The sequence below is a fragment of the Musa acuminata genome, chromosome BXJ1-9, assembly GCF_036884655.1.
Source record: "Musa acuminata AAA Group cultivar baxijiao chromosome BXJ1-9, Cavendish_Baxijiao_AAA, whole genome shotgun sequence".
Classification (NCBI taxonomy): Eukaryota; Viridiplantae; Streptophyta; class Magnoliopsida; order Zingiberales; family Musaceae; genus Musa; species Musa acuminata.
The window spans coordinates 9398771-9420598 of NC_088335.1; the positions used below are offsets into that span (position 1 = coordinate 9398771).

The 21828-nt window shown below is 40.4% G+C and overlaps 3 protein-coding genes across 10 annotated transcripts; 1 reads left to right on the forward strand and 2 right to left on the reverse strand.

Annotated features, from left to right (window-relative positions):
- The first annotated feature begins 3847 nt into the window (after positions 1-3847).
- Positions 3848-15379, forward strand: LOC135593082 (RNA-binding protein 208-like). 5 transcript variants are annotated; one of them, XR_010479390.1, is made up of 14 exons: positions 3848-4287; positions 5188-5249; positions 5575-5677; positions 8266-8342; positions 8429-8490; positions 8601-8688; positions 8884-8959; positions 9381-9411; positions 9497-9616; positions 9789-9877; positions 10021-10194; positions 10309-10547; positions 11486-11589; positions 13071-15379. XR_010479390.1 is itself a non-coding variant. In XM_065082895.1 (12 exons), the coding sequence occupies exons 2-12, from the start codon at positions 4486-4488 to the stop codon at positions 10600-10602; spliced, it is 1158 nt and encodes a 385-aa protein (XP_064938967.1). In that variant the 5' UTR covers positions 3849-4287; positions 4395-4485; the 3' UTR covers positions 10603-10839. The 5 variants fall into 5 exon arrangements, 4 of the variants coding, with proteins under 4 accessions (XP_064938967.1, XP_064938964.1, XP_064938965.1 ...); XM_065082895.1 differs by lacking the exons at positions 5188-5249; positions 11486-11589; positions 13071-15379 and adding an exon at positions 4395-4529 and having other exon boundaries at positions 3849-4287; positions 10309-10839; XM_065082892.1 differs by lacking the exons at positions 11486-11589; positions 13071-15379 and having other exon boundaries at positions 3849-4287; positions 10309-10839.
- Positions 14986-18970, reverse strand: LOC135593081 (U-box domain-containing protein 52-like). Its single transcript, XM_065082891.1, has 10 exons — positions 18787-18970; positions 18605-18702; positions 18321-18442; positions 18015-18223; positions 17873-17927; positions 17526-17805; positions 17267-17368; positions 16757-17185; positions 15812-16573; positions 14986-15119 (listed from the first exon to the last, which is right to left on the reverse strand). Exons 1-10 carry the CDS (start codon positions 18968-18970, stop codon positions 15045-15047), a joined length of 2316 nt encoding a protein of 771 aa, XP_064938963.1. The 3' UTR covers positions 14986-15044.
- A 684-nt stretch (positions 18971-19654) lies between these two features.
- On the reverse strand, positions 19655-21424 carry LOC103997906 (SUMO-conjugating enzyme SCE1). 4 transcript variants are annotated; one of them, XM_009419246.3, is made up of 6 exons: positions 21225-21424; positions 20607-20705; positions 20431-20514; positions 20157-20309; positions 19955-20068; positions 19655-19867 (listed from the first exon to the last, which is right to left on the reverse strand). In XM_009419246.3, exons 2-6 carry the CDS (start codon positions 20673-20675, stop codon positions 19805-19807), a joined length of 483 nt encoding a protein of 160 aa, XP_009417521.2. In that variant the 5' UTR covers positions 20676-20705; positions 21225-21424; the 3' UTR covers positions 19655-19804. The 4 variants fall into 4 exon arrangements, with proteins under 4 accessions (XP_009417521.2, XP_064938969.1, XP_064938968.1 ...); XM_065082897.1 differs by having other exon boundaries at positions 19955-20309; positions 20607-20701; XM_065082896.1 differs by having other exon boundaries at positions 19955-20309.
- Positions 21425-21828: the final 404 nt, after the last annotated feature.

A 21828-nucleotide genomic window follows, 5' to 3' on the forward strand; every position in this document is an offset into this window, starting at 1 on the left:
GGCTACTGCAGGCACAGCGCTTGCGCATGCGCCGGCGCTGTGCTGCCTGGCTGCAGGCATGCAGATCGAGGGCAGCAACTGTTGCTGCCCTTCCTTGCTTTTGCGTCAACGATTTTGACGTCAATATTCTTCCTAAACACAACACACGCAGTTCAAAAACCAATCATTCGCACGAACAACCTGGCTCTGATACCACTGTTGGGAAATCATGGGGGGCGACATCATATGCGCAGCGGAAGAACAAGAAAACAAAAATCCCCGATTCCCAAAAAAATGTTCGTCGTCGTGCGAAGATTGGTGCGCAAAATCCACAAAACACAAAACTGCGTATAGAGATTGTGTTACCTAGGGAGTTCGTATATCCCTGTTTCCTTGCAGATCCTCAGGAGAGGGTGAAGGAGGTCAAGCGTCCTCCTCTCTAGCGGTGATCCACACAGCAGGGTTGCGACGACGCTTCTCAAAACTCCAGGCCTACTCTGAGGTGGAGAGGGAGAGGAGAATAGGAAGGGCAAGCAAAGACTCTAGCCTATGAGGCTGTGAATCCCTCCTATTTATAGAGATCCCGTGTCAAAACCCTAATGGGTCCTTTCCCTAGTGGGTATTGGATATGCATCCAATAAGACAAGGGCTCCGTCGGATATCTCATATCCGATCCTCTACTCATCGCAATGCCTACCATATGTGTGTGACCCTCTAGGCCCAATATCGAGCTGGCCGTGAGTCATACCTGTCAGAACTCCTTCTAACTAAGTGAATTATTATCTCTGTAATAATTCACTCGACTCATCGACTACGGAAGTACTAGGCCACTACGCCGTAGTCCCCAGACGATACAGGGGAATCCAATCCATTGGACATGTCTGTCCTCAGTTACCATGTACCTATAGTCCCTCATCCATCTAATATCCCAGAGACCGTATATCGAGCATGGTGCTGTCAGACCCATACGGTTTCTACTTGAGTCTCGCTCTAATCGGATTCTCCCGGAGAACTCTTTCTCTCTCAACCCGAATGACCCTGGCCAGGGATTTGTCTGAGCAAGAACACATGGGATATTCCTCTCATGATACCGAGAGTGGATGATCCTCTATCGACACTCAATAGCCCTCGTAAGGTCGACTACCACTCCCAATGACCAGCTGTACTAGATCTGGGAACAGCCAAACCTATAAGTCTGGTATCAAAGAGTGGAGCACTCATACAGGACATCCTTGGTGTCTCAAGTCTAAGAACCAGATACACCACTAGGACTACGGAATCGTTGTCTGACAATAAGGCATCATCAACCATCCAGCATTCCGTAAGCGGATCAATCAGTGAACTCATTCTCCAATGAGCACCTGTACTGTATCCCTAGTGTCCCTACACGAGCAGCTATGAGACCAGCTGCATCCATCATATGGACGGGTATACAGCACACCAGTCTATCCGGTTATCACGATGTCCCTCTCGAGTAACCTGTGACCGGGATTATTTAGGATATGTGTTTAAAGGTGAATCGATCTCATTATCGTGATCTCATCACGATCCGATTCCCATTGCACAAATCAAAGGACATCACAATATATATATGCATTTATACAATAGTTATAAAGTGATATACGCCAAAATACAATAAGCAAAAAGATTCTGTATCAAGTCACACGTGCCATCACTCACGTGATTGGCTTGTTGGGCACCTATGACTAGCAAGCATCATAGGTCCTGTATAGCGTCATCTGAGCGTGAAAAGCAGCTACATGGTCCGCCGGGTCGGTGGAACCATCGTAAGCGTCCAAAGAGGGGAGCTGAAAGTCCTAGGAGATTGTCTGATCCCGTATCTCGAGCACGAAAGGAGACCCTTGGTGTGTGTCCTCCCCGAGCTCTCCCTTGGACTTGCGAACCTCTTTCTGCACCTCGTCGAGTCGTTGGCTGACAAAGCGCAACTGGGCCCGCAGGGAGTCCATAGAATCCGAAGAGAATGCCTCGGGTTCCGGGTGGCCACTCAGGTTTGCCATCACTGGATCCCCGAGTGGGGTCGGTCGGACCCGAGGTGAAGCAAGCGCCTTGCGTTGTCGTAGTGGTTCGATCGTAGGCGGGTGCGCTGGACGAGAAACAAGCAGGACAATGGTTTGCACCATACCCATCAGAGCTCGGACTTGATGAGTGAGGTCTTGAAAGGCCTCAGGTGACACGGGCATCGAGTCAGCTGGGGTGCCGTCGGGCGGCGACAAGCCCAGGTCGTTGAATATTCGCCAATATCTTTCGGAGGTCGTGGCGGGGTGTTCGTCACGATGGTCTTTGTGCGGGGGATGTTCCCCCGAGGCTTTGGTCAGGTGTGACCTCTCAATCGTGGGCTCATCTGAGCCACTCGGGTGATCACCCGACATTCCGAGCCCTTCCTCTAGCGCCAAAATGTTGGTGTAAACAACTTTGAGCCATGGCCTCGGGGCCAACGCGGCTCGGTTCGGGTCCGGACGACGAGGATCTCTCCGGGGCGTTCCTCGAGCCCACTGGATCGGTCTGGTGCGATGGTACGATCGGGACGAGGTCACCGTTTGCTCCAGGCGGGAACTCCTCGCCCACGCGTCCGACGGGGATCCTAGGCTTCGTACCTGCACAAAGGTCGGGTCGGGGTGCTCGGCCCGACCCCTCCGATGATCAAGTTAGCAAATGTGGAGGGGATTTTAGCTGTAGAAGAGTTGTTAGTGTCTATCCTCTCTCTCCCTCCACCTCTCCTGATGAGAGAAAGGGTATTTATAGGGAAGCTTACTGCTTCCTGAGCTGCCCGCTTGCAGGGGGCAGGCTGGTAGCGTTTGACGCTTGGGTTGGCGTGGCATGAAGAACGAAGCTGGAGCAGGCTGTTTAATATGCCTCAGTCGACGTTCCGATCTGCATTGACCAAGTGTTGTTGCGTGAAACGTCATCTGACGTCAGCCGAATCTTGTCCTACTTACTATCCTCATCACCAATCAACTTCAACACTAATATGAATTATGAATTAATGATATAATATGGAGAACTTCGTTCCAATAATCATATAGCTGCATTGAGCTATGACCATTACTAAATGCTAAATATGTTTATTCTTGATTTATCTATTATATCAAAGGATAACTTGCTCAATATGGATTAATTATCTCATGTAATTAGTTATATTTAGCATATTAATATTTATACTTAAAAAATTATATTAAAATTTTTATATTTATAAAAATAAAATATTTAATTTTATTTCTCGTCACGTTGTCAACTCCGTTGACAAAAATATTATAGGGTTTATCATTGAATACGTGTTAATTTTATCTCACTTTAATTTATCGTTGAACACGTATCGTATTTTCGTTAACATAATCGACTTGAGAAAAAATGATATTAAATATTTTATTTTTATAAATATAAAAATTTTAATATAATTTTTAAAAATATAAATATCCGATACTAAAGTAACTAATTACAAAAGATAATATATACTCATGCTTAATCCATATTAATCTGGAAACTATGCGGAAAACAGAAACAGTTCCCATTCAGAATGGTTATAAGAGAGAAATGGTTACTGAACCGTTCCTACTTTCAGCATAATTTCTAGCTTTTCAGTACATATTTCAAATAGTGATACTACCTCTCGATGTAGACATGCTGATCATCCCATCTCATAACAAGTTTCATTAAATGAGCTTAATATATAGTACCAGATAAATTCAAGTCTCGTTACCGAGATGGTGTTAAAGTGACACAAACACATGCATTATATATATATATATATATATATATATATATACACACATTATATTAGATGACACAAACATGCACTCTATATATATATATATATATATATAGGAAAGAGGTACAATGATGCCTCAATATTTCCCTCCCATTCATGGTTTTTTTTAGCGTACCAACGATCTGCCATCGGGTATTCACGACTCGGTTCGTCTCTTTTTCTCGCTCTTCGCGGCGTGGAAAGAGAGTCACGAAAGAAGCCAAGAAAGAACGCCGAAGAGAGAGAAGCGAAAGAGATTGGTTTCGTTGCCCTCTCGCCCCTTTGATCCCCTCCGATCCGGCGATCGTCGATCGCTCCCTCGGTGTTCTTCTTGCTTCCTCATCCGCCTTTGATCCTCTCCGATCCGCCATCTTTGGTGTTTTTTTCCCCCTTTTCCGGGTCCGATCTGGTTGGATCGCTCGCTGAAGAAGATGAATCAGAGGTTGAAGCTCCAGCAGCAGCAGCAGGCGCTGATGCAGCAGGCGATGCTCCAGCAGCAGCAGCTCTACCACTCCGGGGTCTTAGCCGCTGCCATGTCTCAGGTGGGAGTCCCTCTGGCTTCCTCTCTTGACTACTTTTGATCACTTCTGTCTCCTTAATGCTTTTGTAGCGGCGAACTTAATGGCATTTCTTGTTCTTTCTTGCCTAGAGAATCACGCTTGCTAGGTTTGTGCGTGGCTTCTAGATCGGGTTATCCCTGATTGTTTTATGAATTCTAGTCAAAAGAGGCTTCCATCAACATGGGGTCTAGGGAGTGTCGATATGCTCAGCCTTACCCTTACAAGTAAGGAGGTCATCTTTATAACATGAACTATGGTCATCCAAATTGCGATAGGGCAATCTTACGTGTGCATTGTAATCTATGTTATTATGAAAAGTGAACAAGGAATAGACGGATAACAGACTGCAACTTTTTCTCATGGGAAGAGGTTTCTTGTTAGTCTCTGTTCTTCATTCTGTATGGTTCGGTAAAACATGTTTTTAGTTATATAACGTGCTTAAACATGTTTGTTGGACAAGTATCTTAAGAAACATGCTTCCTTAATATTTTAGTTGGTTATTTTTCTTTGGGCCGTGCATTCTATATTGTTGCTTGACTATTGATGCCTGCTTAAACTTCCCAAGCGTCTAGTAATTTTTTTACTTTGATACTATTGTTTTCTTTCACCAGTTGCCTTCTTTTGCTATACCGTCTGTTATCATTTGAATCACAATAACCAATGACCAGAGTGTTTAGCAGGGATTTCATTATTTGCTTCAAGTGATTTCACATCTTAAATTTAGCCCTTTATTAGGTTTTGATTGGATAAGTGGGTTTGACATTGGATCACCATGTTAGAATGTTATAGGGTTTTCTTTTATTTCTCAATTTCCTAAACATAGTGTATAGATTCTCTAGGTTTTTTCTTTTTCATGTTCTTTTTGCCTTTCATATTTTGCAGATGGAGCCTGTTCCAAGTGGAAATCTTCCCCCTGGTTTTGATCCATCTACATGCTGCAGTGTGTGAGTGTATAGTTTGTTTGTTTTTTTTCTTTCCCCGTTTGCACTTCTTTCTTTTCCATTCATTTTCCAGAGCCACTTGCTACAAACATGACATAGGAATGCCATTATAAAAGTAATTGTGCACTGTATAGAATGGAGTTGATGATCATATCCAGAGTACTTGTCTCGTCTGTCATGAGTTCCCATTTCTTCTTAATAAACATTTTTGTGCTCTAGGACTTTATTGTTAAATACATGAATGTTATTTATTCTTAATATTCATAACTGTTCCATGTAGTTGGAGCTACTTTAACTTCATTACTGATTTTCTGATTGCAATTATTAGGTATGTGGGAAATATCCATCCAAATGTAACAGAGAGCCTACTGGCTGAAGTTTTTCAAAGTTTTGGTCCACTTGAAGGATGCAAACTCATCAGAAAAGAAAAGGTTCATTTCTGGATCAAAACTCTCAGAGTAGTTATCCCAAAGACAACAAGTCATCATCTGTGCTCTTGCAGTTACCACTGAATCTTAATGTTTACTGAAGTCACAAAGTCTTGTTATTTCTGCATCACTTATTTCTGAGTGAAAATTCAAAATCATGCTCATAGTCGTCGGTATGCAATTGTCATGTTGAACAGATAGTTAACTTGTAACCTGCACTATATTGTTGTCTACTTTAGTTAATAAGATATTTAGACCTGTAAAATGATGGGTTCAACCTATGTTTGGATCCAGTGACATATTTGATCACTCTAAGCCAGCTTCTTAAAATTATCTTGTTTACCATTTCAGTTCAAACTAGGTTTTTGACCTATCGAGGGTTGTTTGACTATATTTGTTGGTCAATGAATTGAGCTAGATTTGGAAATCTTTGAGTTAGAATTGGATCATATTGATGGATTTACTTTTCTTTTAGTGGAATCTCTTTAGCAATTAGGTCTGGATGGAAATCTTTAGCTATTACTTTCCTTATTAGCTATCTAAAAAAGTCATAGAAAAGGGCAACATGTTTGCATGGTTACATCTCTTTAAATAGCTGGGTTCTGCTGAACAAGATTCACATATTATTTTGGTGCACAGAAGGTAGCTGAAGGCCCCCTTTGCCATTTCTTCTCTAATATTTTACTCTGTATTCACTTTTTCATATGTGTTACTACTGTTTTACTGTTACTAAATGGAAAACAATGACAAAAATATATATTTTTAGGTTAATTTGATCTGAAACTGAAGATAGCTTCTTTGTCAGTGATTTCTATTAGATACTCCTGAAAGTATACATTTGTACTGTGTAGAAATTGTACAATATTAGTTGGGTGCACTATACTAATAGTCCCTAACTATTAGTATAGTTATTTAGGGGACTTATTGGTCACAAAAGGGAGCCCAGAAAAATACTTGGAGCTGTTTCATATGGAGGTATATGAAAAAATTGCCTCAGGGCACTATGATTCTGGAAGATACTTAAAAAATAATTCACAAACTGAACCATTTTTCTCGAGATATCTGTAGTATGGATATGATCTGTTTGTAGGTGGCATCTAATATGTAGAGGAAATGACAGGTTGCTGTGTAGAACTCCATGGACTTTGTAGACATCATTGTGGAGAAGATTTCTTCACTCTAGTACCAATTGATTATATATGCCTCTCCTGTAAGACTTTCTCCAATTTGAGGAGAGCAGGCATCCTAGGAAACAAGAAGAAAAAAGGTAATTAATGCAACTAAGGAATTTATATTATTGCATAAAAAAAGATTACCATTCTCATGATGTACAATGTAGGCTTACAATATGCTGTACTTAAGATATACAAGGAGTTTCCTTTTTTTTTCTGGAAATTTTGGAACCTCACAAAATGTTATCTAAAATCACATCTGGAGCTCTCTAACTGTGACCCCTAATAGTGTAAGATTTTCCTGACCTTCCCTATGAGTAACATAAGAATTAACTGATAAGAACACAACTCAAAATATGACTCTAAACTTGACCTAAAATAGAAAATAAAAACAGAAAGAAAATATTTTAAAAAACGTAACAATATAAATCCAATGACCATTTTCTAGGGCCGGTTTATAGGTGGTGGTTCATATCATCCTGCATGTCCAATGACCATAACTCTTTGGTGCTTGCAGGCCCTAGCAGGTGCATTTTACACCATATTAATGCCAAATATTGAAAGTTTTAATACAGCATGGTGCATAAGCGACATCTTGGGCGCAACTTAGCTTATCAACTTGCCTTGGCACATGATTAGGTGCATGCTGGTATGTATTGGTTGATTGTCAAGAGATATTCTTAGATAGATTAAGAAACATTAGATAAATTATCATTATCATGGCTCTCATCCTTCTAACAGTTCACTACCCTTTTTATTCATAAGAATCGAGTCAAATGCTGACTCATGATGCTATAACTCATTGTGTTCAACCTTGTCTTTTAAGGTGGATAATGGTAAACAGTTAACACCAATATTTTAAACTTCTTATCACACTTCAAACGGCTACACATAGTATGCATGATAGTCCTGGAACAAGGGACTCCTCCCTGTCTTGACATTACACCCAGAGACATTATTCATAATGTCTCTTGGGACTTAGTTCTACTTTATTCAACAGACAGTTAAACTTAATTGACTCTTGTACTTAGGCTGAAATCAAGGATACGATAAAGAACTCTTCATCCATGATATTTAAATTGCATGTGTTTTATTGACTTCTTGGTCATTTCAAGTGTCAGCTTAGGACTTTTGGTTGTTGAGTCTCATGGTGTTATGCATACGGATGGAATGAAATATAAATTTACACGATCATTACTTTGTTAATCCATGTAGGAGTCCTAAATATGCAAGTCTTGAGACCTCAGTTGCCTCTGATGGACCTGGACAATAAAATATCCTCTAAAGTAGTAGCTTTTATCTGCTTCTGTTTATTGCTATATTGATCACATGTAGCAGCTTGCTGATGGTCAAGCATGTGAAGCAAACAAAAAATGTTTGTTAACTAAAAATACTCAGATGTAATTTTCTGTCTTGTAGTCTTCGTTTGGATTTGTTGATTACCATGATCGGAGGTCAGCAGCTCTTGCTATCATGTCACTGCATGGGCGACAGCTGTAAGAAATTTTGAATATGCATGATGTAATTTTTCCCTGCTGAATTGATCTGCCACAATTTTAGTTTCAAATCTGTACATCTGCAGATATGGTCAAGCAATTAAGGTGAATTGGGCATACGCTAGTGGTCAAAGGGAAGACACATCTGGTAGAAACTCCCATATACCATCTTATTAATTTCCTATTGTAGGTTCAACAGTACACCCTCTGAAGCTTGTTACCTATAATCTGTTTCACATATTTTTTTGTCTTGAGCAGGACATTTCCATATTTTTGTTGGAGATCTAAGTTCGGAGGTCACTGATGCAACACTTTTTGCTTGTTTCTCAGCATACAGCAGTTGTTCGTAAGTCACTCACATTATCTGAACCGTTGTGGTATCTTATGATTCATATTGACAAACTGTTTAACTTCAAAAAAAAGAATTATCATGCCAAGTGTTGCCTGTTGAAGAGAAAGCTTAAGTTTAACAATGATTATTTCCTTTTTGTTATTTGGAGGAATATTTTCTACTATGGCTTATGTTAACTATGATGTTCAGGGATGCACGGGTAATGTGGGATAACAAAACGGGGCGCTCCAGAGGATTTGGCTTTGTCTCTTTCCGCGATCAGCAGGTATATTGCTTATGAATGTATTTGTGGTCAACTTCCCTACCAAGTTGACTTGCCTTTCTTAGTTTGCTTTTTTTGATTTATTTCCAACAAGTTGTGTTGGTTAGCCTAACAGCTTGAGAACATTTTCTTTTCCTAATATTTGCTCGGGTATTACTGGCCACTAGTGGTTTAGTGACCTGAATATAAATCACTGATGTTCACAATAAATTATGAATTATCTGCCAGTTCAGCTATAAGACAGTATCAACAGAAATTCAGATTTAATTGATAGAGGGGTGTTGGTGTTATTTTATGTTCTGGAGTTGTTTGTTTCTTAGTAATTTCTTGTCTTATACTGATCATTAAAACATAAATGGAAAAGGCAACTTCCTTCCTGATAGTGTTAATTCAGATGTCCTTAGTTGCCATATGTTCTTTGCAGGATGCACAGAATGCCATCAATGATATGACTGGTAAGGTTGGGCTCAGTGCTTCTGTCATTTCAGTATTTATGTTTGTCAGATTTGCTTTGGTTGACATAGAAACCCTATCATCCAGGTAAATGGCTTGGAAGTAGACAAATACGGTGCAACTGGGCAACCAAGACTACTGGCGAAGACAAACAGCAGAGTGACAATCAGAATGCTGTTGTATTGACAGAGGGAAGTAGCAATCCAGGTGAACTAGCTAACTAGGCATAAGACTTAAGGTTAATAGGTTCTTGTTTGTCGATTTGTTGTCCAATTTCTCCATAGTAAGAGTTGACTTATCTTCTGAAGCATATTATATACAAACAGGCAGATATACTACACAATTTAAAGAAAGTTAACATTGTATTGTTTGTTTGTAGCAGATGGAGGCCAGGAGAATTCAAATGAAATGGCCCCTGAAAATAATCCTGCATACACAACTGTGTATGTTGGTAACCTGGCCCATGAGGTAACTCGTTAAATTTGTAGATTTTGATATCTCTGACAAGTACTTTTGTCGCTCCTCTTTTTCTTTTTAGTCCACACTGTCATACAGTTTGTTGAGTTTTACTTTTAGTCCTCATACCATTCATCTGGCAATGGACATCTCAGGTATCACAAGTTGAGCTTCACCGCCAATTTCATATTTTAGGTGCTGGTGTAATTGAGGAAGTGCGGATACAGAGGGATAAAGGATTTGGATTTGTCAGATATCGTACACATGAAGAAGCTGCTTTGGCCATCCAAATGGCAAATGGAAGGATAATATGTGGGAAATCAATGAAAGTAAACTCCTCAATTCAGAGACTTAGGCACTTGTTTCTCATGTTCTGCTAAATCTGGTTTAGCTTTGGGTTATACCTGTACATTAACATTGTCTCATTCTGGCATCTCTTGTAGTGTTCTTGGGGAACTAAGCCAACTCCCCCAGGGACGGCTTCCAACCCACTACCTCCTCCTCTGCCACCGTTTCAGCTTCTACCAACACCAGGTCTCCAAGGTTTTACGGCTGCTGAGCTCTTGGCTTATCAGCGTCAGCTTGCTTTGAGTCAGGTTGCTGCTGGACCAATGGCTGGTCAACATGGCCTTGCTGCACAGCCTTCTGCAGGGCTCATGTCAGGTGGTGGGTCACAGGCAATGTATGATGGTTATTCCAGTCTTTCGTCTGCTCAGCAGTTAATGTACTACAATTAGGGATGTATTCAGCAAGAACTGCATATCATGGGCCTTTTATTTCTAGCGGACAAGGACATTGTTTCCCTGTTATTCGAGTGTTTTGTCTAAATTTGCTGCTACTGTTTGGTTGAGTACATAGGTTTCTTGTCAGTCCTTGATCTTTCGTATTCAAAGAATAGTTGTGGTTTTGCATTATGGATTATCTTTGATATATAGCATATGAAATATAACCTTGTCATATTGTAGATATCCAAACATTTTGCTGTATGACCGATGAAGAGAACATTGTTCAGGATTTGTTAGTTACCAATATGCTTTCATAATTTTCATGGACAATAGTTCATATTATTAATGTGTATAGAGTTTCATTTGGTAGATTGAATGTTCACTAAATGGCATTCTTTAGTGCTCACAAAATCCTATCTGAAAAGATACGTGAAGTTGAAATTATTCTGAAATTTCTTCAAAAATAGTTTCATGTTCGTTGACCTGAGTACTATTCTTGCTCATAATTGTGAATTTAAGGTCAGCACGGAATGCATTGCGGTTTACAGAAAGTTGGAGTTCCAAGCTGGCTGGTGGATTGTTAATCAAATCTACCTTTGGTGCTTATGTATTACAGCACTAGAATTATGGATGTACAAATTATTGGTTACCAATACTTGAATGTAGATGACTTCTTGGCCCTAGAATTATGTTTGTTTTCATGTAAATGCACTTGGGAAAGATTGTTCTTGCAAATATAGATTCTAAATGTTCTACATGTTGTTAGTAGTCTATTAATTTGAATGTCGTACTTTTTGTATGTGCAAGATAAAGCTGCATTATCTTTGAGCCATATGTCATCCAGCTAGCTCTAATTTTTCCATCCAAGACTTGTGCATCCTACATGATCTTGCAGGTTTGCAACCAATTGGGCTGGGACATGATCACTAATGGAGGTGGGAGTAGGAACAGCTGCTGCAAGCTCAAGTTGGAGAACCTCATCATATATTAGCATTGCAGGTAACCATTTCAATTACACTTGCTAATTTTTTGCTGCAAAATATAAATAGTGAATATACCCTAGAATCTTGATCAATAAAGGGACTCCCTGAATGACAAGCTTTTATTCATCTAAGCTCACAAAAATGTTGCTTGTAAGTTAGACCACATTTGCCACTAGGCTTTTTTAACATATTGATCCCCCACTCCTTAGGCTAATTGCTGACAAGTCCTCGCTTTATCATCTGAAAAAAAAAACCCATTATTTTTAAATCTGTTACATATGCCAAAACATATTTAACAGATCTCGCCAATCACCATTATACTACATTGAATAAAATAACCATAACTTATTACAGACCGCAGCTTTGACAACTGATGGAATGCATTCGACAGATTCTCTCACATGAACAGTTATGGCAACATCTTCTTTCTCTAATCTTTAAATTATTTGTTGTAATTGTTAAAACAAGTTTGGTTGATTTTTCTTTGAAGGAGAATGCAATAGTTGTCAGTTTTTAACCTTTTTTTAAAATTGCAACGATGAAAACACGTGTTTGTGGGAACAATATTAGAGGAAAAAGTGATTCAAGCATCAGTTGCCACAGTTTTTATTCTTAAATTTGAAAAAAAAAAAAAAATCAGATAGCCTCCAAATTGCCAAAACTATGTACTCACGAGCTCCAAAGAAGGGGCAAAGAGAAGACAGCAATATAACGCAGCAGCCCTAGAGTTCGCCCCAGTGGCAGCGGCGGCAAGGGCTCATAAGAGGCTGCCTTCCTCAAAGTAGACCATCTTCCTGGCGAGGTTCGCTCCCACGTGCCAGATCACGCACTTGTAGATCTCTGCCGCCTCCTCGTCCTCCTTTCCCGCCGATTCCGCTTCCCTCGGCTTGGCCGCGGCCCTCGCCGAACTCATCGGGATCGGGTCGGACCGGGCCGGCGAACTTCGGGCGGCGGGAACGCTCATCGCTGCCACGATCCCGAGGCCGACGGCGCAGCCGCCGACGCTCCTCGGCCACCTCGCCGTCGGCGAGCGGGAGACCTCATCGTCAGCGAGCAGCTCGCACAGCCCGACGAAAAGACCAGCTTTCTTCGCGGTGCGCTTCCGCCCGGGGAACTCGCGCATGGCATCATTTCCCACGCGATTCGCCGAGTGATTTCCCTTTCTCCCTCTTTTGCTTTGGCCTATCCACATCAACTGCGTTTGATGCTTGACCTCACAATTCCATAACACTACTCTATGACGCGGTACAAAAATATTAGTAATCGGAAGAAGAAAGGGTAGAACAGGAGGGAAGCCTCCAATGGAGATTTTTTTGGAATGTGGTCAGGAGAAAATATAAATCACATAAGAAAACTGAATATTGAAGCCTAACAATGTAGAACAAGTGTTGTTATTTTCATGTCTACAATGCAGCATTAAATGCTTTAAATGGCACGTTATTCTCATAGCTAGTGTGATAAAGATAAGGCTTTGACACTTTTTTTCTGTGCTTGTAGATTCACAGACGTGTTATCAGCAGGTATCAGTCTTTTTATACTTCAACTTGTACTAAATTATAGATGTTCCGATCTTTTTTTTAACTATTTTTAATTTCACTATTAAATTCAGTGTCTTCTATATCACATGGAATTTTACTTAATGCAGGTTCGCCTCACTCGTTGCTTAGTTTAATTGGGAAAAAGGCTTATATAATAGCTTAGAATCAAGGCTCAGTATATAAGAAGACTAAACAATTTTGGTGGTCTTAAAAGCTGTCTTTGCTTCATATGAACTCTCTTAGTTGTATTAGAAGGAACAGTATGAGCGACAAATATTAATACTTGGAAAATGAGTAAAGCAATTATCAAAAAATGTCAAAGGTGGTTTGTATGGACTTTACGAGGGTCCATTGTAATATCTTTCTTGGTGTTTTGCCATCTTCTCGAAAAGCTTTGCAGAATCAATTTCTCAGTGTTTTGGCTGCTGATGAAATTGCAGCTCTTATGTAAGCCTGTTTTCCTATGAAAACCAGAAGGAGCCTACAAATTTATTGCACTGGCAATGATAATTAGGATGTGGAAATATCAAGAATGTCTATCTTGACAAAACTGGTGCACATCCAAGTTAAGGATTTTGTAGAGCAAAAGAAAGTGCATGACTTTGAGGCTAAGGGAATAACTAGATGCAAAAATAGAAAATACGAATTAGATATGACTTTAATAGTTTCATCTGGTCAGGTATGTGATTAATAGAAAATAAAAATTAGAGTCCTGAAGGACGGAGTTGACATATTCAAGGCTGCTAACAATTTCTCTGGAGAAACAGCACATGATCATTTTATGGAATCATTGAAGATATGCATTAATGATCTCCTAGAAGATAATAATTGCTTGTTAACCAGAACATCTATGATGAGGTGAATTAACTCAGTGCTTGAGGGTGGAAATTCACCAATCACCATGGGCTTCACATACTCATGTAGCAAGTAAATGACGAGCACACAGCTCAGGTATTTATCATTCTGTATTTTTGCCATCGCAATATGGTTCAAATGAAATGGTGAATTCATTCTTTTTATAGCAGTCAAATTGCTAGTGTTAGTACTGACAATTCTTTTGCCAAATTTGCAAGTCAAAATCATGTGGGACATGTCTAGCAAAACACATAGGAATACTGACGTGTCTTGTATGTAGTAAGGAAATTTATACTATGAACAACTAAACTGATCTTTGTCGGATGTGCATAACAGAGAGTTCCTGACTGGAGTGGGATAGTCTAGTTTGTGTACCTTGCATCTGGTTAAAGATAGCATAACATTTTCGTGTCTTTAACTAGGATAATTGTAGTTGCCCAACACAATAAGTAGTCATTTCAAGAATCTTGGAATTTTACAAACATTACTATCCGAGTGAAAATGAATATCTTGCTCAAAAGAACTCTTTACATTTAATATTAAGGTAGACATTAATGTTTGCAGAAATATGTTGTCACTAGAGCTGTTGATTTGCTCAGACAGTAGCAGCTGTTGACTGACTGGTGAAGGCTTGGCATAAAAAAAAATATTCAGCAGAGGTGTCTATGAACTAAATGTTTCCCTGTAAAACCTGGTAAAACTTGTAAAATATGGTACTAGAAAATAAAAAAGAAAAAATTTCCAGTATATGCTTCTACAAACTAATTGGCTGTTGCCACAAGTTTTTCTTGAAACTTCTGCCTGCCTCATTTAGGAGGTTGTACTGCATCAAGCAAATTCTGCTTGAAGCACTCGTCTTATGTGTTGCTTGTAGCTACTGCATTGAAGAACTTACTGATTCTACTAATGGAAACTAACTTTGGCTACATAAGACCAGCTTAGGCAGCTTGGTCACAAACTTACCTGCACAAACCAAAAAGAAAAGTTGATACACTTATCAAAGTAGCAGTTTGCTAATCATTGTGGTGGGAACTACAGATAAGTCATGTTATCACCCATCTTCTCATGCAACATTTGATCATCGTCCTGTTGCGGACGATTCACTTGAACTTTCATAACCAGATTGTGTCATTAGTGAATCGCTGACAATATCCTGACAAAAAAGTATTGAGATGATTAGTGCAGGCTTCCTCATTCTGTTGCTTTGAAAGATTTTCTCATCCAAGTTAATTTATTTATATATTATCATGAAAAGTTCACTTATAGGGCCGTTTATCTCATGTTTTTTTGGCTAGAATAATCAGTGTGCCACTCAAAAAGCAAGCTATAAGAAAATGATACTCCAGTTATGGAGGGAAAAACTACACCCACAGAACAAACATAAAAGCCTCAACCTTTTTTTCAAGAGCAAAAGAGGGGCCAAGAAGACAAATCAATCGGGAAAAACCAGATTAAAAAATCACAACAAATTGTAAAATTTGCTTTCTTGATTGCAATGCTCTTTTTCATGTTTGTTCTAAATCTAATTAGTGACTAGTAGCATCGTTCTCTTTCGAAGGTTTATGTTAGACCTTTTGCCAGTTTTTATCATGTCAGTGTTGATAGTCCTGTTATACTTCTCAATTTGCAGAGGCATATCTTGGTGGTTAGTTCTGCTGCCTTGTTTTATAGCAATGTGTTATAGAATTAATGCATCAAACAATTAGTTATGTTTTTTAAAGATGATACATCAACTAGAGCAAACATAACACCTATGTTTTTTTAATGTTCTGTAGACAGGCATTACTTTAATTCTTCTTAATATGAATACACTCACTATCTATTTTGGTTTTATTATCAACCAACCTGTGGGGAAACTCGACTATGGATGGATGGACTATGACTACGAGTACTGCTTGGCATGGTGGAATAAAGCATGTTATCTTCTGCAAGAGATCTTAGCCTCTCTAGTTCTGGCAACACAACTCTTTCAAGATCTGGTCGATCCTTCCTTCTCAGCTCTGTGCACTTGAGTGCTATTTCAGCAAGGCGCTGAGCCTCCTCAACTGGCCAGTCAGTTACCTCTGCATCTAACATTTCATCAAATGTTCCTTTTTCAATTGAATGGCTCACATGGCGTGTTAGCCCTGCGGGAGGCTTTGCTGTTATAATCTGCAACAGCAGAATTCCAAGAGAGTATATGTCAGACTTCACACCAAGCATGCCTGTCTGCTGGTACTCGGGATCAATATAGTAGAATGTTCCAGCTGTGGAGGTCATGCGGTACTGTGTGACACTGTTTGCAACTGATGGGGGAACAAGCCGGGCTAGACCAACATCACTGATCTTGCTCACATAGTATTTGTCAAGAAGGATGTTTCCAGGCTTGAGGTCTCGGTGAACAAGTGGCTCTGGCTTCTTGTGGTGTAAGAAGAGGAGGCATGTGGCAATCTCAGCAACAATTTGAAACCTATATTGCCAGGGAATTACAGGTGTGTTTCCTCTCCGGAAAAGGCGGTCCTCCAAGCTTCCATTAGCCATATATTCATACACAAGACAGCCATACTCCGGGCAGGCACCTAGAAGCAGAACCATGTTTGGATGCCTAATGCAGCTCAGTATTTCAACCTGTGCAATCAAAGGTAAGCATGAATTTAATTTTAGAAAATATGTTGGTTTGTAACATTACCCTCTTGTTTCCATTCTATTAATTGTGAGGCAAATACTATAAGGTATATTGGTGATTATGCTTATGTTTTGTTAAAATCTCCATTTCACACATTCCCTATCAAATTTCATTATGTTGCATACCTCCTGATGAAACTGTGACCTGCTTTGAGCTGCATCTGGACGTAGAACCTTAACGGCAACTGCCGTATGATCCAGATAACATTTATAGACAGAACCATAACCACCCTCTCCAATTTTATGATGATCTGCAAAGTACTCTGTGGCAGCTTCTATTTCCTCAACTGCATACTTTCTGTACCTCACATCTGCATGTGCCAAGGAATCTAGTGCTTTCTTCATCACCTCTGCCTCTTTAATTGCTTTCATTTCTGCATCTATTCTCTTTTGTGCTTCTAGCTCTGCTAGCCTGTGCTCAGCTTGAGCTGCTTCTATTGCTGCCCTACACTTAGCTCTTTCTCTCTCCACCGAAGCCATGGCAGCTTCCTCTGCCATATGTGCTTCATATAACCTCTTCTCCTCCTCTATTTTCCAACGCTGGAGCTCCATCGCCTGCAGCGCATTATGTTTAGGGGAAAAGCTCATCAGATGCCAAACGAATATGAAGTTTGAGAATATATGGAGGTATCTAACCTTTTGTTTAGCTGTGAGTGCTTCTTTGCACGCTTTGTTGTACATGTCCATAGTATGCTTGAGTTCTAGCCTCAGCCTCTTCATTTCTTCTTCTACATCTTCCTGAAAGTCAATTAATGGAGTTCCTTAGTTGAAATAGTAGTTACCTGCAGGTGGAATTGCTTTAGAAAACAAGTAAAAGGAAACTCTATTCGTTGACATCAAACACTTCCTTTTAGGAGAATTTTACGTCACAGGATTTATTCAAAACTGTGCTTACCATGGTCTGTGATGACCATGATGTTCCAGTACTACCCTCATTTCTGGTTAAGTATGGATCCACCGACTTATGTGATGTTCGCACCATCTCAAAGCTGTTATCAATACCTTCTGATCCACTTGATAACCTTAGAGCTAAACTACGTTCATTGCTTGGCCTTCCAGAGCTGACAAATGATATATCAGTGTCCGAGCTCACAAATGATATGTCAGTGTCAGTGAATGAAGTATCCGCATATGACTTTGTGCTGGAACCCCGCAGCACCTTGGCATATGGCGACCTGTTTTTTGCATGTTCTTTAGGTGAAAAGTTATTTCATGTTTTTTGCATTACTAAACTATTCTTACTTGATCGAATCTTCATGATGCAGGCTGTGAGTGTCAGAAGCTACGTCGCTTGTCGCTGCAAGAGTTTGCTATTCTATTCAATGAGGTACCTGATAAAAGGGGGAAGGAGAGGGAAAAAGAGCAGTTGGGAGTCAAAATGCACCTTCTGAACCAAGCAAGAAGTGATGAGACATTGCATTAGGCTTGAGGCTCACTTGGCTTTGAATTTGATCACGAAGAGGAGAAACAATTGGAGCTAGTCGTGTGGCATTCTTCATGGCTGATACTTTCCCTTTGGCTATTACATAAACGGTGCAGAAATCAGGTGCCCCCTTTGTGATATTGGTGGTGATGTCGTGATGTTTGAATCTCCTGCGGAGGAACAAGAGTAAGGCCGGCACAAGGTATGCTATCACTCAAGAAAAAATATTTTGATTTGAAAAAAATGCAAGTAAATGTTATTATTCACCTCATAAGTCCACCCTTTGATGGAGCACCAACTACCAGCTTCTCTATGGCAGCATGTGAAACGAATTCGGTTATAGTCTTAGCTACATCATGACCTCCCAGAACCACATCCTTGTAATGTAACTGTTAGCACCATTTTTAGAACTTGCCAAACTATACATTTTCCAACATGGAAGTGATCAAGAATATGCTGAAAGAAAAATTAGTGTTCATGCAAATATACTGCATTTATGTTATTTTTCAGAATAAGCCATCAGCTCAGGCAAAATAAAAGTTGGTACGCACATTTTTACGTGTGCAGAAACAGCGAAATGGAAGGAAGAGTTCTTTTGTATGATGATCCATTGGTTCTATGCAACCACCGGCATTCTTTCGGCTCGAAGCTGTACTACATGAAATATTTGCCGGATCAAGAAAATGAATGCATGCTTGAGAATCAAAGGTGGGGAGGAAGATGTGTTACTAACTTGAGTGGCTCCTAACGTTGACGTGGATGAGGGTGAGGGTGTGGCCTCTGGTGACAAGGTTTTCTGCTGCCCATTTCAGAGCATTCTGGCTTCCTTTGTCCTTGTCAATGGCCACTGCCACCAATGGAGATGCCGCATCGACATGCATGTGTTCTAGACGCCCACTGCTCCTGTGAGTATACATTCTCTTGTATTTCTCTTCCTCTGTGGCTCAACTTCTTGGATTGTTTGATCCAGTTTTCAGACTGCCGGAAAGGAAGAAGAAGAAGAATGGTTGATCCTTTTTCTCAGCTACAATTTGCTCTCTCCCTTCAAATGGTGAACTCCTCAGCCGTGGGGCTCTCCATCATTTCAGGTATGCTCTCCAATTTTTCTCCTTCCTCGGAGACAATTGACCACTCTTCCTTCTCCCCTATTCTTGGGGGTTGGTATACTCTAGGCTATGCAACAAGTTCCATACCCGATTGCTTCTTACCCAACCGGTTACCACGTGGACGGTGGAGTTCACGTGGGACCCATGACATCGTTGCTTCCAACGACCATTCAGAGTAAGTTACGTGGGAGAAGTCTATTTTGTCGTCCTAAAAACTGAGGTGGGGGGTTTATACGGGTACGAGCTTGAACCGGGTTTGTTGTGGCGCATTGCATATGGATCGAACCGGACCTACGGGTTTAAATGAGTACGTATTCTGTCATTTAAAGAATTTCAAAATCACCTTTGCTAAATTTAAGACATTTAAAGGAAAAAAAAAATAATATCTCAAGTTCTTTGATCGATTAATTATCGTGGACGAGTGCCTTTCTTTCGTGATGGAATAAGCTGTGTCAACAGATCAGAATTCATGGACAGCAACAGCAAAGCGAAATATGGAATCAGATTCAACCTGTTGGACGTTAAATCCTGATGAACCTAAACAGCAGACACCCATAGAATATTAGGCTATATGCATTTAGGAGGTTATGTCGCCACATTATTATCATATCGAGAAGCAAGAAGGATAACAAGGAGCCGGAAAGACTAGATAAGAGCGGGATACTGCTTGGCTTGCTGTCGAACACGTCTTCTGTACTCCGATAGATCCTGCAAGTTTCATAGGCTTGTTAGCTTTCCAACATCAGAATCACAAAACTAACGAGTGCAATCACAAGGCCTGGGAGAAGCCATGACCTGAATAAAGAGCTGATGGCCATCGACCTGAGCGGGATCGGCAGGGTTCGGCCGATCTAGCAAGTCCTGAATCCCCACTAGTATTTGTTTCGCCGTTATGGCTGGTCTCCACCCCTGCAGATGACAAAGAACGGGTCAAAAGCACTGTTTCTGATGGTAGCGCCGCGCCAATGAAGTGGGGGAGTAAGAGCGTGCAGATTACGTTGTCTTCATTGAGAATCGAGAGGCACACCGTTCCTGAAGGATACACATTTGGGTGGAAGAAGCCCTGTGGGAATCTACACTTGGGTGGTTTACTGGGGTAGTCCTCACTGAAATGGAGCGTTAGAGGATAGTGGCCACCCTCCCAATCAGTCTGCAATGCAAATAGATTTGGGATTACAATAAAACAACAAAATTCTGGCTCAGATATATAGCTCAAATGTACATAAAATAGCTCAGAGAGAGAGAGAGAGAGAGAGAGAGATTAGACTTACCCCCTGCTTGCCAGGGATGATGCAATGCCATACCATCAGGTTCACAGTACCGTCTGCTGATGTTTCTGGCTTGGCCACAAAACCCTACCGACATTGGCACCATTAGAATGTACGCAGAATAAATGAATGCTAATGCAAACCCACAACATAATAATGTACAGAGAGAGAGAACACACATGGGGGTGATTCTTACGCCATGCTTTGCGTTCTTCAGCAAGACGACCGCGTGCTATTCCTCCAGACATGATTTCACCCTCTTGAAATCTCTAAGCTTCCTACCAGCAACGAAGCTTAACGATTCAATCTTGCATTCATTGAAATATCGAACTTCTAGTGGCGATGAACCAACCATATAGGAATGACGACAGCAAACGAGAAGAATTCTCAATGTATTAGATGTTATGGAGAGCATTCATAGACATGAAGCATCCTCAAATCCAAGTTTCAGGCAATGGAACAGTAGATTTACTTTACTGGATCAGCGACAGTATGGGCTTCGAATACACTTACTATAACCTTTTCTTAGGGTTTCATCAACAATCATAGATGAGACGTACTTGAAAAGGGGTAAAACGGAGGTTAAGAAATCACGGCCTGATTCTGAACTTTTCGAACCATTATCTAACAAAAAATGCATCTTTTTGAAGCCATTACATCTCTCGGAGGAGATCAGTTTAATCGGTTTAATTCGTGAAAACATCCGGAATACTAGGGCCAAGAGATTGAGCAAGAATCAGGCACTTAATCGAGAAGCACAAGAAGAAGAATAAGAGCAAGAGAACAGCGGCACGCACCTACGCAAGGTAAGAAGCGAAAGCAAACGAGGTCTCTCGAGCGGCGTTTGACAAGGTAACGGGAGACGCAGGCAAGGCGCGGTGTTATAAAGGGGAAGACCGTACGATGCGATCACGGACGGACGGTTCTTCGTGATCTAATAGGAGACCGCGACGAGTGGTTGCGGGAGTCGCGTAGCGCCGAAAAATGGATCGGCCGCGTGAGAAGTACGTGAGTGATTTGAATCCCCTTTGCGTCTCGTTGCTTTCGGTGCGCCTTCTTATTTTCTTTATACTATGTTTGACCATTGCAATTGATTGTTGACGAGACATTTTGACTTTGACTTTGGAAAGAGGTTTGGTTGATTCCACAAGTATTTTTTTTTCTAATATATATATTTTGTTCAAGTTATTTTTCTAGTCCTGTATAGATAACAATCCACAATATGCACCCATTTCTTTCTGCAAGATATTGAACTGAAAGAGGGAGGCTTATGACATTTAATGTTCACAAAGATTTATAAACTCTAGAAGAGTATAACAACGATATATATATATATATATATATATATATATATATATATATATATATATATATATATACACACACACACTATATAGAAAA

What these genes read in the sequence shown, in the direction of transcription:
- LOC135593082 (XM_065082892.1), top strand. Translation starts at nt 4,177, where the DNA reads ATGAATCAGAGGTTGAAGCTCCAGCAGCAGCAGCAGGCGCTGATGCAG. An exon ending in TCTCTTTCCGCGATCAGCAG is followed by an intron (nt 8,960 to 9,380) that starts GTATATTGCTTA and finishes TGTTCTTTGCAG; the next exon opens with GATGCACAGAATGCCATCAA. An exon ending in TGCCATCAATGATATGACTG is followed by an intron (nt 9,412 to 9,496) that starts GTAAGGTTGGGC and finishes CCTATCATCCAG; the next exon opens with GTAAATGGCTTGGAAGTAGA.
- LOC103997906 (XM_065082897.1), bottom strand. Translation starts at nt 20,675, where the DNA reads ATGTCTGGAGGAATAGCACGCGGTCGTCTTGCTGAAGAACGCAAAGCA. An exon ending in TCATCCCTGGCAAGCAGGGG is followed by an intron (nt 20,310 to 20,430) that starts GTAAGTCTAATC and finishes TTTGCATTGCAG; the next exon opens with ACTGATTGGGAGGGTGGCCA. An exon ending in GCCATCAGCTCTTTATTCAG is followed by an intron (nt 19,868 to 19,954) that starts GTCATGGCTTCT and finishes TGAAACTTGCAG; the next exon opens with GATCTATCGGAGTACAGAAG.
- LOC135593081 (XM_065082891.1), bottom strand. Translation starts at nt 18,970, where the DNA reads ATGTATACTCACAGGAGCAGTGGGCGTCTAGAACACATGCATGTCGAT. An exon ending in CATGGTCATCACAGACCATG is followed by an intron (nt 17,369 to 17,525) that starts GTAAGCACAGTT and finishes ATTGACTTTCAG; the next exon opens with GAAGATGTAGAAGAAGAAAT. An exon ending in CACTCACAGCTAAACAAAAG is followed by an intron (nt 17,186 to 17,266) that starts GTTAGATACCTC and finishes AATGCGCTGCAG; the next exon opens with GCGATGGAGCTCCAGCGTTG.